General features: G+C 41.6%; 1 protein-coding gene across 2 annotated transcripts in view; it reads left to right on the plus strand.

Moving 5' to 3' along the window:
• Positions 1-15703, plus strand: part of CIT (citron rho-interacting serine/threonine kinase) — a 106667-nt gene extending 90964 nt beyond the window's left edge. For both annotated transcript variants that reach the window (XM_069961273.1, XM_069961274.1), the window contains exons 38-48: positions 3680-3760; positions 5401-5536; positions 5730-5869; positions 7571-7663; positions 7741-7849; positions 9963-10091; positions 10172-10252; positions 10384-10462; positions 12088-12267; positions 12351-12651; positions 14583-15703. In XM_069961273.1, coding sequence (XP_069817374.1) covers positions 3680-3760; positions 5401-5536; positions 5730-5869; positions 7571-7663; positions 7741-7849; positions 9963-10091; positions 10172-10252; positions 10384-10462; positions 12088-12267; positions 12351-12651; positions 14583-14606 — 1353 coding nt within the window. In that variant the 3' untranslated portion in view covers positions 14607-15703. The remainder of the gene's footprint in view (positions 1-3679; positions 3761-5400; positions 5537-5729; positions 5870-7570; positions 7664-7740; positions 7850-9962; positions 10092-10171; positions 10253-10383; positions 10463-12087; positions 12268-12350; positions 12652-14582) is intronic.
• Positions 15704-16034: the final 331 nt, after the last annotated feature.

The raw sequence follows: 16034 nt of genomic DNA on the forward strand, positions 1-16034 counted from the left end.
AGTATCTCTTCTTCTAAGTTACGGCAGAGCACATTACTAAATTGGGTTGGGGCTCTCCCAAAAAACTTCTCTCCACCCTTTGAACTCTCTACTTCACGCAACTAAATCAGTATTACTGTTCTACCTCACCTATTTGGCATCTCTCAGCACAGATTCAGTGAACGCAAGTCTGTAACCTAAAAGTCACTTGGTATCCTGTACTAGAAGAGACTTACCAGTAAAGATCAGTTTATTTATTATACTGGGACTAAGTGATAATTGCACCAGCACCTACACACAGGCTACACCGTCCTTGGGTCATTTTCCCCTTTCTGTGGGTGGCGGTACCAACAGTCCGGATGGGTCATCTCTCCACTCCGGACCACCGCGATAAGAGCCCAAGGGACCGATCACACCTCGGCAGGTCACCGACCATTGGGGACCAATATAGCCAGCCACATGCTAAAAGCAGGTATACCAACCCACCTGTGTGCTGAACTAGCACTGGCCTCACGACAGAACTATAACCGGCTGAGGTATATTCCACCGACCAACCACCATAGGAGTGGTGGTTAAATGCGGGCCTAATCAGTCCCAGCCCCGCATTTAACTGTATGCACTTCTGATTAGGAATGTGTACAGTTAAAGGGCCAGTGTCAGCACCCAGCAGCGTTACCTCGGGCTGCCATGCTATGCATCCAGAATTCTGGACAGTTTCCAGGTGCAGTCCAGAGCTGTCCGGAATTCTGGATGCTCTAATAGGGTTCTACAGGGCATCAGATAGAAAAGTCCTAAACGGTATCTGTACCCAATAGAATCCTATGGGACTGGAAATTTACCTGGATTTCTGGGTAAATTTCAGGGTCATATGAAGGGGCTACCCCTTTAAAACATAGAATTGTGTATAATTTACACGTGTATCCAGAATATAAAAATTCTGAGACGTGCCAGATCAATAAAGCAAAGTATTTACAAATTTACTCAATGTTATAGGTAGGGGAAATCTGTAAATATAGTAGGCGTATTGCTCGAGTATTCCTTTCATCCCTAATAGAAATAGCGTAAATTTGTGTTTCTAGAGGAATAATGAGGCTTTTATTTTGACGTCGCTTCGTACTTGTGCGTTATATGTTAGATGTTCCCATTAGTTGTAAAAGACGCTGCTGCTATCAGTGATATGTCATTTAGTATTACTGTCATCTGTCACGTTTCGGTTCTTGTACTGTATGGACACTTAGCATTGTATGATATAAAGTAACAATGTTTAAAGAGAATAAGATAAATAAACAAATGAATATGGTTCCTCGGAATCTCTTGTTCCGTCAGACTGTAAAATTCAGGAGTTGTGGCTTAATATTCCGAAACTACTGAACATCTAATGTGACTAGTTATGTAAAATTATTCAAAAGCTGCTAAACAACTTAAAGGAGAAGTCCGGCCATCTTTAAAATGTGGCAGCCGGCAGGGGGGAATTTGATAACAAGTAGAAACTTACCTCTCCCTGTGCCCGTGGTGAGTGACTGGACTGGCCTCGGGACCCCCACTGAGCTCCTGTATCTCCGGCGCTGCACGCGTTATGATTAGAAATGATCAGACAGCGTTAATTTTCAGGTTCGTACAAACTTGAACCAACGGTATTTGACTTCAAGTCTTCCCGTTCCGTGGGGAAGGTGGAGACAGCCCGAGTCCCGCCTGAAAAACAGGAAAACAGCCTGGGCCATAGTTTTGTATTCCTGTTTTCCAGGCGGGACTCGGGCTGTCTCCACCTTCCCCACGGAACGGGAAGACTTCGGTATTTCCATCGGGACATCGGTATTTCCATCGGGAAATACCGATGGTTCAGGTTCGTACGAACCTGAAAATTAGCGCTGTCTGATCATCTCAAGGTATTACCCGGCTGATGGACTGGCCACTCAGGCTGGATGCTGCTCCAGTCTCTGATTGGCTGAGCGTCCAGTCCATCAACTGGGACAGGCATTTACCCCCGAGCCATGACGTCATTAGGAGACCGGGGATGGGGGGGGGGGGGGTTGTCTTTTAATGGGGGTCCCGTGGCCAGTTCTGCTGCTCACTGCGGACACATTATTAAATTCCCCCCTGCTGGCTGCTGCATATTAAAAATGGCCGGACTTCTTCTCAGCAGGGATGAGCTATAAAATGCAAACCACAGCTCGATCACAAGAGTGACTGATTCTTGTTTGATCTTAGAAATGGTTGTCGCAGGATCTGAAAAGCTATTATTAGCACTCCACTTCTTGCCCTGTACTGACATGGTCTGATACCTTTCTCCCGGCTTCAAGGGGGCAGGCCATGTTGACTGTACTATGTTGTGACTACCACATAGGCCGAAACCATCCTTGCATGTGGTGGCCAATGGCTAATTGGGTTGCCACTGCAGACAGTGCATGGAGCTGTCGCAACATATTACATGGTTCTCCCCTTTCAAGTCATTGGGAAGCCACTGGATCGTGTCTGCCAGGGAGCGAGGTAAGTAATAGCTTTTGAGATCCTGGGATGAACCCTTTAAAGGAGTCTGCTTTACCCCAGAAAAAACTCCACATCTTTCTGTGGGCAATGTCAGTCACTGCAGCTCAACCCTATTCCAGTGAATGGGACTGAGGTGCTATACCAAGCACATCCTACAAACAAGAGCAATGCCATTACTGAGAGAAGATATATTCCTGGGCAACCCCTTTAATTCAGGGGCCTTTATATACTCAAGTATTTCTTTACTACACACTTATAACCTTAAAGGGGTACTCCGGCAAACATCTTTTTCTTTGAAATCAACTGGTTTTAGAAAGTTCTATAGATTTGTAATTTGCTTCTATTTAAAAATCTCCAGTCTTCCCATACTTATCACCTGCAGGAAGTGATGTTTTCTTTCCAGTCTCACTGCTGCCACCTCTGTCCAAAACAGGAACTGTCCAGACCATGAAAGTTTTTCTATGGGGATTTGCTGCTGCTCTGGACAGTTTGTGACACAAACAGGTGGCAGCAGAGAGCACTGTGTCAGACTGAAAAGAATACACAACTTCCTGCAGGACATACAGCAGCTGATAACTACTGGAAGACTTGAGATTTTTAAATAGAAGTAAATTACAAATCTATATAACTTTCTAAAACCAGTTGATTTGAAAGAAAAAGATGTTCACCAGAGTACCCCTTTAAACTATATAATCATCCCCAATGTAGCAATATGGGGGATATTGTAGTAATGGAATGGTCAGTATGTTCATTCTCAGGGGTGGGACCACATCTGTACAACCTGTCTGTAGATAGCCTAGATTTCTGTGATTGCTTCTGATTGCTGCCCCCCTTGTATAGTATATTTAGTATATAACTGTATGTTGCTCTTTTCATGACATCAGGATGAGTATATTGGAGGTGACATGTTTTGTAGAAAAGGTAATTATCACACAGATGGTCTTGACACAAGTCTGTAGTGTTTGTTACCTCTTGTTACACTAGCTGCTGCATTACTCACTCTCCTTATGTGTCACTGTCACTTTGTGTCCTACCCTATTGGTGAAATATCAATGTGTAAATAGCATGGAAGTTTATGAAAGTTTTTTTTTTTTTTTCTTTCAATATCATTTTTGAACGATGTTATTTGAATTGAACAGGCCCAGCCTATATGTAAGTTTGGATTGTAGCGTTCTGTGAATTTAGGCCATTTTCTTTTTCTTCACTATCGCAGAAATTGCTTGGAAATTCCCTTTTGAAACTGGAAGGGGAAGACCGGCTGGACATAAACTGCACTATACCTCTCACAGAGCAGGTGGGCATGGATACCAAACGGGTCCTAATACAGTACATGGAATTATACAGGCATGAATGGCTTAATAGACATATATGTAAAGAACAACACCCATATATATTATATTCCTTTGTTAACAATTGTGTATTACTGTATATTTCTTTATAAAACGCTCCTGGCTATAAGAAGTGTCCCTGGTTTAAACAATTGAAACGGGGGGTGGGGGAAGAATTCATTTTAATAAACTTTCCTTGCGGAAGGGTTTAAATCAGTGAAGGGGACAAAGTTTATTGAAATGACAGAGCCATTCTAACACTCTTTATGACAGTACCTTATACCCATATATACACAGCTCTGCAGCATACACAATATACACACCCAGCTCTGCTACATAAAAATACACACACACAGTTCTGCTACATAAACATATCCACAGCCACAGACAGTGCCACTACATTATCATACAGACATACACACCTCTGCTACATCACCATACACAAACAGCTCTGCTATGTAGGAAGAAACACAACTCTGCTACATAAACATACTGACACACACACACACACACACACACACACACACACACACAGTACTACTATAACAATACACAGACACACACCTCTGCAACATCACCATAAACAAACAGCTCTGCTACATAAAGAAACACACAGCTATGCTACATGAACATACCCATAGGCACACAGAGTTCTACTATACCAATATACAGACACACACCTCTGCTACATCACAATACACAAACAGCTATGATTTGTAGGGAGACACACAACTCTGCTACATAAACAGACACACACGGTACTAGTATAACAATAGAGACACAAATACTCAGATAAACAAACAGCTCTGCTACATACAGAAACACACAGCTATGCCACATGAACATACCCATAGGCACACAGAGTTCTACTATACCAATGCACAGACACACACCTCTGCAACATCACCATAAACAAACAGCTCTGCTACATACAGAAACACACAGCTATGCCACATGAACATACCCATAGGCACACAGAGTTCTACTATACCAATGCACAGACACACACCTCTGCTACATCACCATACACAAACAGCTTTGCTACATAGAGACACACACACACACATTTAATACATATTGTCCCTGCTTACAGTATCTAAAGGGAGAATTTTCTCCCAGTCATGTGACATCATTGAAGGTCCTTCTCCAGTTTAGTTTTGGAATTATTATTGGGGCTTCTACATGTAGGAATCTGGAGATTCCTCTTCTACCTGGCACTCATTTTAGTGATCAGTGTCTGCCAGGAGCAGAAAGAGGACTGTGCAGCTATCAGTCACTGCACAGTTCACCCAGCAGTCAAGCACAGTGCTGAATCATCACTTTGCCTGCACATTAGGGAAGCAGGGTCGTCTGGTAGTGTCCGGAATATAAGATGCAGGCACTTTTTAGCAAGATATTTTCTTGCAAAAGAGTCTGTCTTATACAGCAAAAAATATGGTATATTTACATCTTGTTTACCTATTATACACCTAATAAGAGGAAATGCTAAATATGTATCTAAACAGTCATGTATATATCTCATGTGTATAAATCTATCCATGTATCTGCAGCACGTTGGATTCTCCTATTCTCAGAGTTCATCATTTACTTATATTCTTTGATGCAGATAGTTCTGGTGGGCGCCGAGGAAGGCCTCTATGCCCTGAATGTGTTAAAGAATTCTCTCACTCACATTCCTGGTGTCGGTGCCGTGTTCCAAGTTCACATCGTGAAAGAGCTAGAGAAACTCCTACTTATAGCAGGTAGCTTAAAGGGACCTTTGCATGTTTTATTTTGTTACATATTCTATAAGCTGTGTTGTCCCCCTTTAGTAGATGCCCCCCCCCCAGTCCCCCTTTAGTAGATGGCCCCCAGTTTAGTCCCTCTTTTAGTATATGTGTGGTCAGACGGCAACATATTCATATATATCTTCGGTCTTGTTCTATACGTCTGTAGGAGAAGAGCGTGCGTTGTGCTTGATTGATGTGAAGAAAGTGAAGCAGTCGCTGGCCCAGGCCCATCTGCCAGCACAGCCAGAGGTCGCTCTCACAGTGTTTGAGGCTGTTAAGGGCTGTCATCTATTTGCTGCCGGGAAGGTAAGTCACCATTTTGTAGGGTCGTAGATTTTTATATAGGTTTTTTGTACATTTAGCAAAATGTTGCAATGCTAGGTATGTAACCTTTACATTAGTAAAGCTGAGGCAGAAGATTTCTGTTACCGCACTAAATCGGAACATAAATCACTATTATTAGTAAGTGAGGGGGTGACATTGCACCCACTGGAAGCCTTCTCCACAACCCTGTCAAAATGTATAGAACAAATTTATTCCTCTCCTCTGCTTACTGGCAGATGGTTATGTTCTCTGTGGGTGCAGTCACAGTCACCAGTCTACTGCTATTAGATATACTATTTTAAACGGCTATTTCTGGCAGGGGATATAATTTTAGGATCACTATAGGTACATTACTTTTTTTTTTTTAATATGTTTATGGAACTTCGCATCCTATAATTTATTACAATCTACCCTTATGGCTGTACAAGTGCGTACTAAGAGTAAAGCAGTGTTTTTACAGTATTTCTCTAGTGCGCATAACTTCTATTTAGGGTACAAACACACACACATTGTATACGCAGCGTATTTACTGCTGCGATACGCAGCAGATACGCAGCAGATTAGATCTAAATAACTGAACACAGCATCAAATCTGCACCATCAAATCTGCTGCAGATCTGCTGCGTATCTGCTTAGTATACGGTGTGTTTATACCCTAAAAGGAATAATTTAAGGGGTTTAATTCCACTCATATGTTGCTGCCCATGGTGAGACTAACAATTCATTTAAAACTTAATATCTATTCAGTGTACTTCCTTCAGTTCTGAGCTGCTGCTTTCTACTGAAGACACAAAAAACTGTGTGTCAGATTTTCTCTCTGTCTCCCTCTCTTATCCCCTCGCTTCCGAGATGGCTGATATAAACAAGTCCCTAACAAGATTTATCTGCAACTGTGTAGCTTCTTTGTAATGCTGGGAGGGTTAATCTGAAGTCAAGTTGTGGATGAACTCACTGTGATTAATCTTCTGGCATTACAAAGTTGTAGATAGGGACTTGATTACATCAACCATTTTAGGAGAGGGAAGAAGGTGAGAAAAGCTCACACAGTTTTTTTTCTGTGTCTTAAGCAGAAAGCATCAGCCCAGAACTGGGAGAAGGAGACAGAATAGATAATAAGTATGGAAGGAATAATTAGTCTCACCATGGGCAGCAACATAGATTTGTAAATCTATATAACTTTTTGAAACCAGTTGATTTGAAAGAAAAAAAAAATCACAGGAATAAGTATTTCTTTTATATGTGCCTGATCTGCTTGTTTTGGATTCAATAACTGCAGTTAAAATAATGTATGTGTGAACATACCCTAAGGCTATGTTCACACACAGTGAAATAAAGCTGTATTCTCAATGTAATAACGAGTTCCATTGAAGTCCGTGGGAAATTGGCCGGCAGTGTGCACACCGTATACAATAATGGCTGTGATTGATTACGACTGTCAAAATAATGAAAATACTCACTATTTATGACCCGCCTTTAGAAAAAACAGCATTTTTTTTCTCCCGTTCACACGTTTTAATTCCTCACAAAATTACAGCCAGATTTTTATTTTATTTTACTGTGTTTGAACATAGGCCAATCTCTGCCCTACCTTTGTTATATGAGACCATTTTAGTCGATGTGACCCCACGAAGTATTGTGATTAATCTTTTCAGATTTTTTTTCCTATTTCCATTCTTTTTCTAGATTGAGAATGGATTGTGCATTTGCGCTGCCATGCTAAATAAAGTTGTAATATTGCGATATAATGAAAGCCTCAGCAAATTTTGCATTCGGAAGGTATGTGACCATTTTATGATGATCTGTGTCTAAATTGTGTTCAACAATTCCCGCCTCAAATCCATTTGTTTATTTAGGAAATTGAAACGTCGGAGCCCTGCAGTTGTATCTATTTTACCGGCTACAGCGTCATTATTGGAACCAACAAATTCTATGAGATTGAGATGAAGCAATACACTCTGGAGGGTGAGAAGATACATGGGGGCTTAAATATAGATGGAACTGAACTGAATTCAATTGTGCTTAAAGGGGTATTCTGTTCAAACATGACTTTTAATACGCTGCTGCCCATTGTGGGTAAATAACAAACAGCCTTTCCGTCTCCACTTCCGAGATGGACTTGTTTGGGGTGACAGCCTGCTCAGCCAACCACTGGCCATAGTGCTGCCCCGTCTCGGCCTGTGATTGGCTGAGCGAGCTGTCACCCCAAGACAATTCCATCTCAGAAGTGGAGGCGGGATTGTCTCAGCTGGGATCCCAACATGCTGTAGGAAAACATCGGGGGAGTGCGGAATGCTTTGTTATTGTCTCACCATGGGCAGCTCTATCTTAAAAGTTAGTGTTCAGACCCTGACCAATCAGAACAAGTAGAACAAGGGGAGAGACGGAACTCATAAACTAAGGTCCGTCTAGGTCACTGGTGTCAAGCTGTTACAAAAGTACAATTTCCATCATGCCTTGGCACTTTGGCTGTCTAGGCAAGATGAGCATTGTAGTTTTGCAATAGCTGGAGGGCCACAGCTTGACACCCCTGGTCTAGGTAATGTTAGGAATAAATGTGCTCTGTGCCGACTTTTTTCCTGATCTGTTATGATCTGAACACTTGTTCAAAACTTTTCATATGTTTGATATCAAAAAGGGGAACAATCAGCAGGTTTGTGCAGATATGCAAATCAGCTCCTTAGTCTGGGTTCACACTACGTTTTTGCAATCCGTTTTTTTTTTTTCTTTCAAAAAACGGATGCATTTGTGTGCATCCATTTTGATCCGTTTTTCTATTGACTTCCATTATAAAAAAAAAAAGGTTTAAAACAGATTCGTTTGTTTAATGTACACAAAAACGTAGCTGACCCTACTTTTGTGTCCGTTAAAAAAAAAAAAAAAAAAATGTTTGATCTTTTTTTACAATGGAAGTTAATGGAAAAACGGTTCAAAACGGATGCACACAAAAAAGAACAGATTGCAAAAATGTAGTGTGAACCCAGCCTTAGGAGTCCTGGAGGCGTTGCCCGGCCGCACACGGCACCCCCCCCTCGGCCCACCCTGCCTACTATGCAGATTTGTATTTGCATAGTAATGACGCTCATAATAGCACATGTACAAGGAAGAGCTAACATATGCACAGGTGCGATTTACAATGTGTCCCGGCTGAGAATCTCACGTCCCTCGTCCAATCATGAATAGACATATACACAATTACACTTACACCATCAGTGACGTGCAAAGTCTAGAAATGGGTGCTGACGAGAGATTCTTCTGAGCCGGGATGCACTGTGAATCGCACATGCGCTGGAAGCAGCCGTCTCGTATATAAGGCTGGGTTCACACTACAATTTTGCAATCCGTTTTTTTTTCTTCATCCATTTTTTTTTGCAAAAAACATGCATTTGTGTGCATCTGTTTTGATCCGTTTTTTCCATTGACTTCCATTGTAGAAAAAATGGATCAAAACAGATCCATTTTTTTTAACAGACACAAAAGTAGTGTCAGCTACACATCCGTTTTTTTTGCAAAAAAAAAACAAAAAACGGATTAAAGAAAACTGATTGCAAAAACGTAGTGTGAACCCAGCCTTAGCTCTTCCTTGCATGTGTTCTGTTATGAGCGGCATTACTATGAATATATGAATATGCATTGGTGGGCTCGGCAGGCCGCAGGGGGTACTCTGTGCGGCCAGGCAACACCCTTAGTGCTCCTAAGGATCTGATTTGCATATCTTCTTTGATCAAAGGCTGCAGAACGCTGGGACGCACAGAAAAAGGAATAACCACAGTGCTAACAGGAGGTGGACAGCTGCAGGGGGATATCAGCAGGTTCGTTTGCAAGAACCTGCTGATAGTTCCGCTTTAAGAGAATGATTGTCCTGTATATAACAGTCCAGTTAGAGTCTAGATGTCTTACCCTAATGAAGAAGATACGGAAACAAGCTGTTACAATGTTTTCATAGTTAAAGGGTCGGTTTTTGAAGTACAAGTTTATAAATGGCAGACAGGCCTACTAGATGCACCATGAGCGATAGAACAATAGATACATAATGTAAACAATAACATACTTTTTATTCTATTTTTTTTGCGCCTAGAATTCCTGGATAAAAACGACCATTCTTTGGCCTCTGCTGTGTTTGCCTCCTCATCCAATAGTTTCCCTATCGCCATAATGCAGGTGAACAGCACAGGACAGAGGGAAGAATACCTGCTCTGTTTCCATGGTAACAACCTGCTTTAGTTTTGTTTTTTTTATGTACATTGCGGCTCTAGATTTTATTTTACATTAGATTTTCTCTTGCAGAGTTTGGAGTCTTTGTTGACTCGTATGGAAGACGGAGTCGAACGGATGATCTAAAATGGAGCAGGCTGCCTCTTGCTTTTGGTATATATAACTTAGCACTTGCAATTTTTTTAATTTTTTTTCTCAGAATAATTTTTCTTCTGAAGCACATGGCCTGATGATTTTACAGATCGGTATTATAGCATTGGGCTTTCCGTTTTGGTTTCTTTCAGCATACCGAGAACCTTACTTGTTTGTGACTCATTTTAACTCCTTGGAAGTTATTGAGATTCAGGGACGTGCTGCTCTTGGGTAAGTCTTTTCTGTTAGTTACTAGTTCATGTCTCCTATATTAATGTATATTGTTGCTCTATTTTATTGTATGCCACATATACTAATCAGCCTTCCTTTTCAAAGCTTTTCCCTTTGCAGTTTATCCTGAATGCAGTAGCCAGGCTCATCATCTGATACACCAATGCAGCCATTCCTGTGCCAGTCACTGCACTGGTTGTGCAATTACTGCAAAATATACATTTAAACTGCCCTTGCTCACCCACAAGTATCTCCATAGTGCTGCACCTCCCTCCCTATCTCCTGTCTACCACCCTACCCAAGCTCTTTGTTCTGCCAGTGAACTAAGACTAATCATGTCCTAAAACATCTTTTCAGGCAGGCCTATATCTTTCCCTAATAAATCTCTTGTAGTGTCACTGCCCCCCGCCCTACACACACACACACACACACACACACACACACTCACTCTTATTTAACAGTGGACCATATGCTTATAACTGTACATACAGAGATTTTCCCCATGGATCTGTTTACTGTTTTTTTCTCTGAACTGTGACCATGCAACAGTGCAGACAATTTCCCACAATCCCCCTTGCTTTTATGTTAGACAAACCCTCTCAGCAGGTTTATGTTGTCCTACATAAGGTTCGCATAAACTAGTGACAGAGAAGCTACACAGAATGATGCATCACTTACATTGTTCTGTGCTGCTGATCCAGAGATTTCCTTCTAAATAACATGGACAATATGTCCGTAAACCCAGTAATCCTCAATATTCTTGAGAAGCAGAAAACTCCGCCCACCAGCTGCTGAGTGACAGCTATCTATCCATGCTGTGTATAGGCAGTAAACTGTCAATCAGCAGGGGGAAGGGTGTGGCAATAATCCTATTCTCCTGCATATTAGGAGAACTGCCGAACAGAATGATGTAAGTAATACACTGATCTGTTCAGCATTTCTGTCACTAGTTTATGCCGCCCTCATTTAAGAAAACACAGTAATCACTGAACTCAAGGAGATCAGTGAAAAAACTCCAATGAAGTACTCAATAAAGAGTCTCCACTGATGCCCCCCAAAAATTAAATATGCAAAACAAGAGTCCGTGGAGCCTCGGTTGCCAACACAGGATAGCCAGATATCCCTAGCCTGTTGCCACGGGGTGCCTCCATGATAGATAGCCCCTTAAGTCCCACTCGGTTGCGAGTATTGGAACATAAATAGGGAAACAACGTCTAACTCAAAGTGCGAGTATTGCAATCATGACAAGGTCAAGGTCAACGGACTCTTGTTTTGCACCCTCATTTAAGGCATCATACACCTAGTGACAGATTCCCTTTAAGTAAAAGCTAACTACCAGTACTAATGGGACAGATCAGGAGACTGTGATTGAATTGGGCACCAGTGACCCCATTTACTAGATGCCCTGCTCTTAAGGCAACAGTTTATCAAACAAAAAAGGCACGTGGGGGATTAGTGAGTCTAGAGCTATCAATTTTATACATTTTGAGAAATGCTTGTACATTTGAAATAGGTTTTAGTATAATGCCTCAGTATAGACCTAGCTTCCGTTGTAACAGAACCCCTTTAAATGCTGGTGGTGCTATGTAAATAAATATTATTAATATTATAATTTATCATTGCAGTGCTCCAGCCAGGGCTCATTTGGATATTCCAAACCCACGTTACTTGGGACCAGCCATCTCTTCTGGAGCCATTTATCTGGCATCTGTTTACCAGGACAAGCTCCGAGTAATCTGCTGCAAGGGCAATCTGGTGAAAGACAAGGCAGGGGATCTCCATCGTGCCCCGTCCACTACACGGAGGTAGGTTTCATTAGCTTACAGATTCTATCCACACTGTGAAAGGTCATTGAGATGTATTGACAGCTTTCCCTTTTGTGTGGCAGTCCCAACAAGAGAGGCCCTCCTTCATACAATGACCATATAACAAAGAGAATAGCAGCTAGTCCAGTACCAGGAGAAGGTCAAGGTCTGGCACGTGAACCCAGTACACCACATCGCTATCGTGAGGGAAGGACAGAGATGCGCAGAGACAAGTCTCCTGGACGACCGCTGGAAAGAGAAAAGTCTCCTGGAAGGTTATTAAGCACCAGAAGAGAAAGGTCACCTGGAAGATTATTTGAAGAGAGCAGTAGAGGTCGTGTACCTGCAGGGGGTGCAAGAACGCCCCTTTCACAAGTCAATAAGGTATAATAATTCACATAGCTCTGTGCTTGTTGTTTAAACAGTAATATAATATGCATAAATGGAAATGAAGGAGGCTATTGCACTGTTAACAAGTGATGCACTTTGCACATTTGCCTCATGGTGAGGCCATGCACAGCCAGGCCCTATTCTTATCCTCTTTAGATCAAGAGCTTAGAGGTTTTTATTGCAAGATTAAGGCCTCCTGCAAACGACTGTAGTGGTTTGGTGGACAGCAGGGACGTCCCACAGAATATCATCTACGGTCACGGACCATGCGCATAATAAAAGTATAGGCCTGGTCTGGGCCCCAGATCTACAGACTGTGGAAGCCTTGGTCATGTGCATTGGCCCATAGAATAGAATGGGTTTCATACTGTCCCCAATTGCGGACAGTATACAAATCATTTATTACAGTCGTGAGCTAGTAGCCTTAACCCCTTTCTGCTTAACAAAGTTGGCCCTTTCCTGCAGTGGTTCATTTATAAAAATGTTCACATACATACTCTTTAAACAAGGTTTGATTTAGTTTACATTTCTCTATTACTCTATTCACAGTGCAGCGGAGCATGAGCATATCTGGAATATGAAAATATGGCAATAAAAAAAAAAAAGCAAATATAGCAACCACTGATCAACACTTCCTGATGCTCCTCTCAACACACAGGACATTTACTGCATGTTGTGACATCACCATCAACAGAGGACCAAACCCTTAAAGGGAAACTAACAGCAGGTTAGAAGTCTCTAACCTGCTGTTATGTAATTATAGCCTACAGGATGCTGAGGATGAAAGTAAATTTCTTACCTTGATCCTCTGCACTGTTTTCAGGAACTTTGTAGTTTATTAGATATTTAAATTAGGTGGCTTGGTGCACTGGGGGCAGCACCAATCCCCCTGGCTAGTCGACCCCTCCTAATAAATATACGGACGCCACTCTGAGGTGATGTTACTCCGGTGCTCATCACTTCAGAGTGCTGCATAAATATGTATTAGGAAGGGTGGGACAGCTGGGGCGAAACAGTGCACTGAGGGTGGTAGTCCCGCCCCCAGTGCACCGAACCGATATATATATATATATCTACAATGTTATATGTTAAAAACAGCGCCGAGGATGAAGGTAAGAAACTTACCTTCTTCCTCAGTGCCCTGTGCGCTCTAGGGACATATTAGCAGGTTAGAGACTTCCAAAGTGCTCTTAGTTTCCCTTTAATTTTTGCAGTGCTGAACATCTTAAAGCAACTCTGTACCCACAATCTGCTCCTTCCAAACCACTAGTATCGTCGGATAGCTTTTTTTAATCCAAGATCTGTCCTGGGGTCCATTCCACAGGTGATGCAGTTATTGTCCTAAAAAACTTGCAGCCCTGTGTAAAACTGGTGTGGCCTAGAGAGTGTCTGTGCCCTAGACCATCACCACCTCTCTGTCCCTCCTCCCTACCCTCTTTACCATTAGGAATGCCCCCTGTTGATGATTAGGAGAAATCTTACCCAGGGGAAAGCAGTGCAAGCCTAGAGCACAGACACTAGGCCGCACCAATTTGGCAAGGGGCTGCAAGTTTAAAAGTTGTTTTTTTAGGATAATAACTGCATCACCTGCTGAACAGACCCCAAGACAGATCTTGGATCAAAAGCTGCTATCTGACTATACAAGCGGTTTTGGGGGGGGGGGCACATTGTGGGTTAAGAGTCGCTTTAAGGGATTCTCTGGGGATGGGCAGTATATAGAATTTCATTATGCACTCAGACATGGGTATGTTTATTCCAGTGGTGAATAAGCTGCTATCGGAGGTGGTATTGGGGAACAGTCAGGAGGCTCCCATACATCTCCAATCCCACTTAAATTGTGTATTGCCAGCAAGTAGTGTTTTTTTACATCTTCTTTTTAAGACAGTCCAACCTCTGATCTGTTCTTTTTCTATTTTGTGCCTTAGGTCTGGGACCAGTCTTCAGTGTAGGACACTCCAGCAGCAGACCAATGAAACAGCATAGAGGAATGTCTTATCGTCTGGCGTGACCAGGCGTATGCTTATTCTGTTCTGGTTGTTTGTAGCAGACCAGTTCCGGAACTTTTTTGTGCTATGTGAAGATCACTTAATAACTGCAGCTCCGCCTCTCATATTTCTAGCCGTGTTCAGTTTTCTTCCATCCTAATCTTGGCTATACTCTCATTTCTGTTACAGTACTAGGTCAGTTTTGCCTCTCTAGAACATACAGCCAACGGTAGAGGCTCTGGTCACATTTGCTAAATGAAAAATGAATGTTGTGTATTTTTAGACCATATCAACTTTCAGCTTTACATGATGCGAAATATTCTTTATAGAGCTTTGCATTAACTCTAGCATCATCGGTAAAGGCACAGTAAAGCCAACGCTTTCCCACAATGCCACCATACAAACACTTATTTATTCAACAGTAACTATGTGATGTTCCTGTTCTGCTTACTTCCTAATGCTTTTGCTACCTCACTTTAAAGTCAAGACTTTTGCTTTAAAAAAAAAAAAAAAAAAATCATCACATTAATGTGCCAGGGGTATTATGTCTGAAAAGGTGCTAAATCTTTTATAGGTGTCAATGATCAAGATCTTATATTGGATTCTCATTTTTCAATTGAGAAAGTTTGTAATCTGCCCACTTCTGATAACGTGTATATGTGGTAAGCTGGACTTTGAATATGTACATATATATATGTAACTATATATTTCTGTTTCTCTATTATGCATAACTGCATGAAAGATCCGTCACCCTGGAAGCCTCTTGATTTCACGTACATGTAACAACCGATAATGTGTAATAATTGGGTAATGCTAATTGACTACGCCCAGTGGAAATGTACTGGAGATGTCTGTCCCTTCTAATGCTTCCTTAAGTATACATGAGGATTGTACATACTTTACCACAAAGTTTATATTCATAAAATTGAATATGTTTCTACTTTTTTAAGGTAAACTGTGCATTTTTGAATTTTGCCTTTTGTGAAGTGTGTGGAGGGCACAAGCAAGCGAGCACACCACTCCTATCCATTGATGTATGAGCGTAAGGGGTGACTGTAAGTTGTGGAATGATTGGTTTTTATTATGCTTTGTTGCTCTTTGCTAATAAAAAAAAAACAAAGAAACAATAAATGCACTAACTTCAATGAAAATTTGCCCTGAGGGAAAGTATTCTGGGCTGTGAAAAAATTTATATTTATAAAAAAACCTATACACATAAAATACATCAAAACATTAAAGGTGTCAACTGTAAAAACCGTTTTAGAGGTACAAAGTAGGTATCTCCTGTTTAGACCAATACAGAAAACAAGCAAGTGTAAATGGGCTGCACCTCGTGGTAATATATTAAAAAGTAATACTACTTATGTGCAAATAACCAAAAACCACAATACA

The sequence above is a fragment of the Dendropsophus ebraccatus genome, chromosome 3 (genome assembly GCF_027789765.1).
Source record: "Dendropsophus ebraccatus isolate aDenEbr1 chromosome 3, aDenEbr1.pat, whole genome shotgun sequence".
Lineage (NCBI taxonomy): Eukaryota > Metazoa > Chordata > Amphibia > Anura > Hylidae > Dendropsophus > Dendropsophus ebraccatus.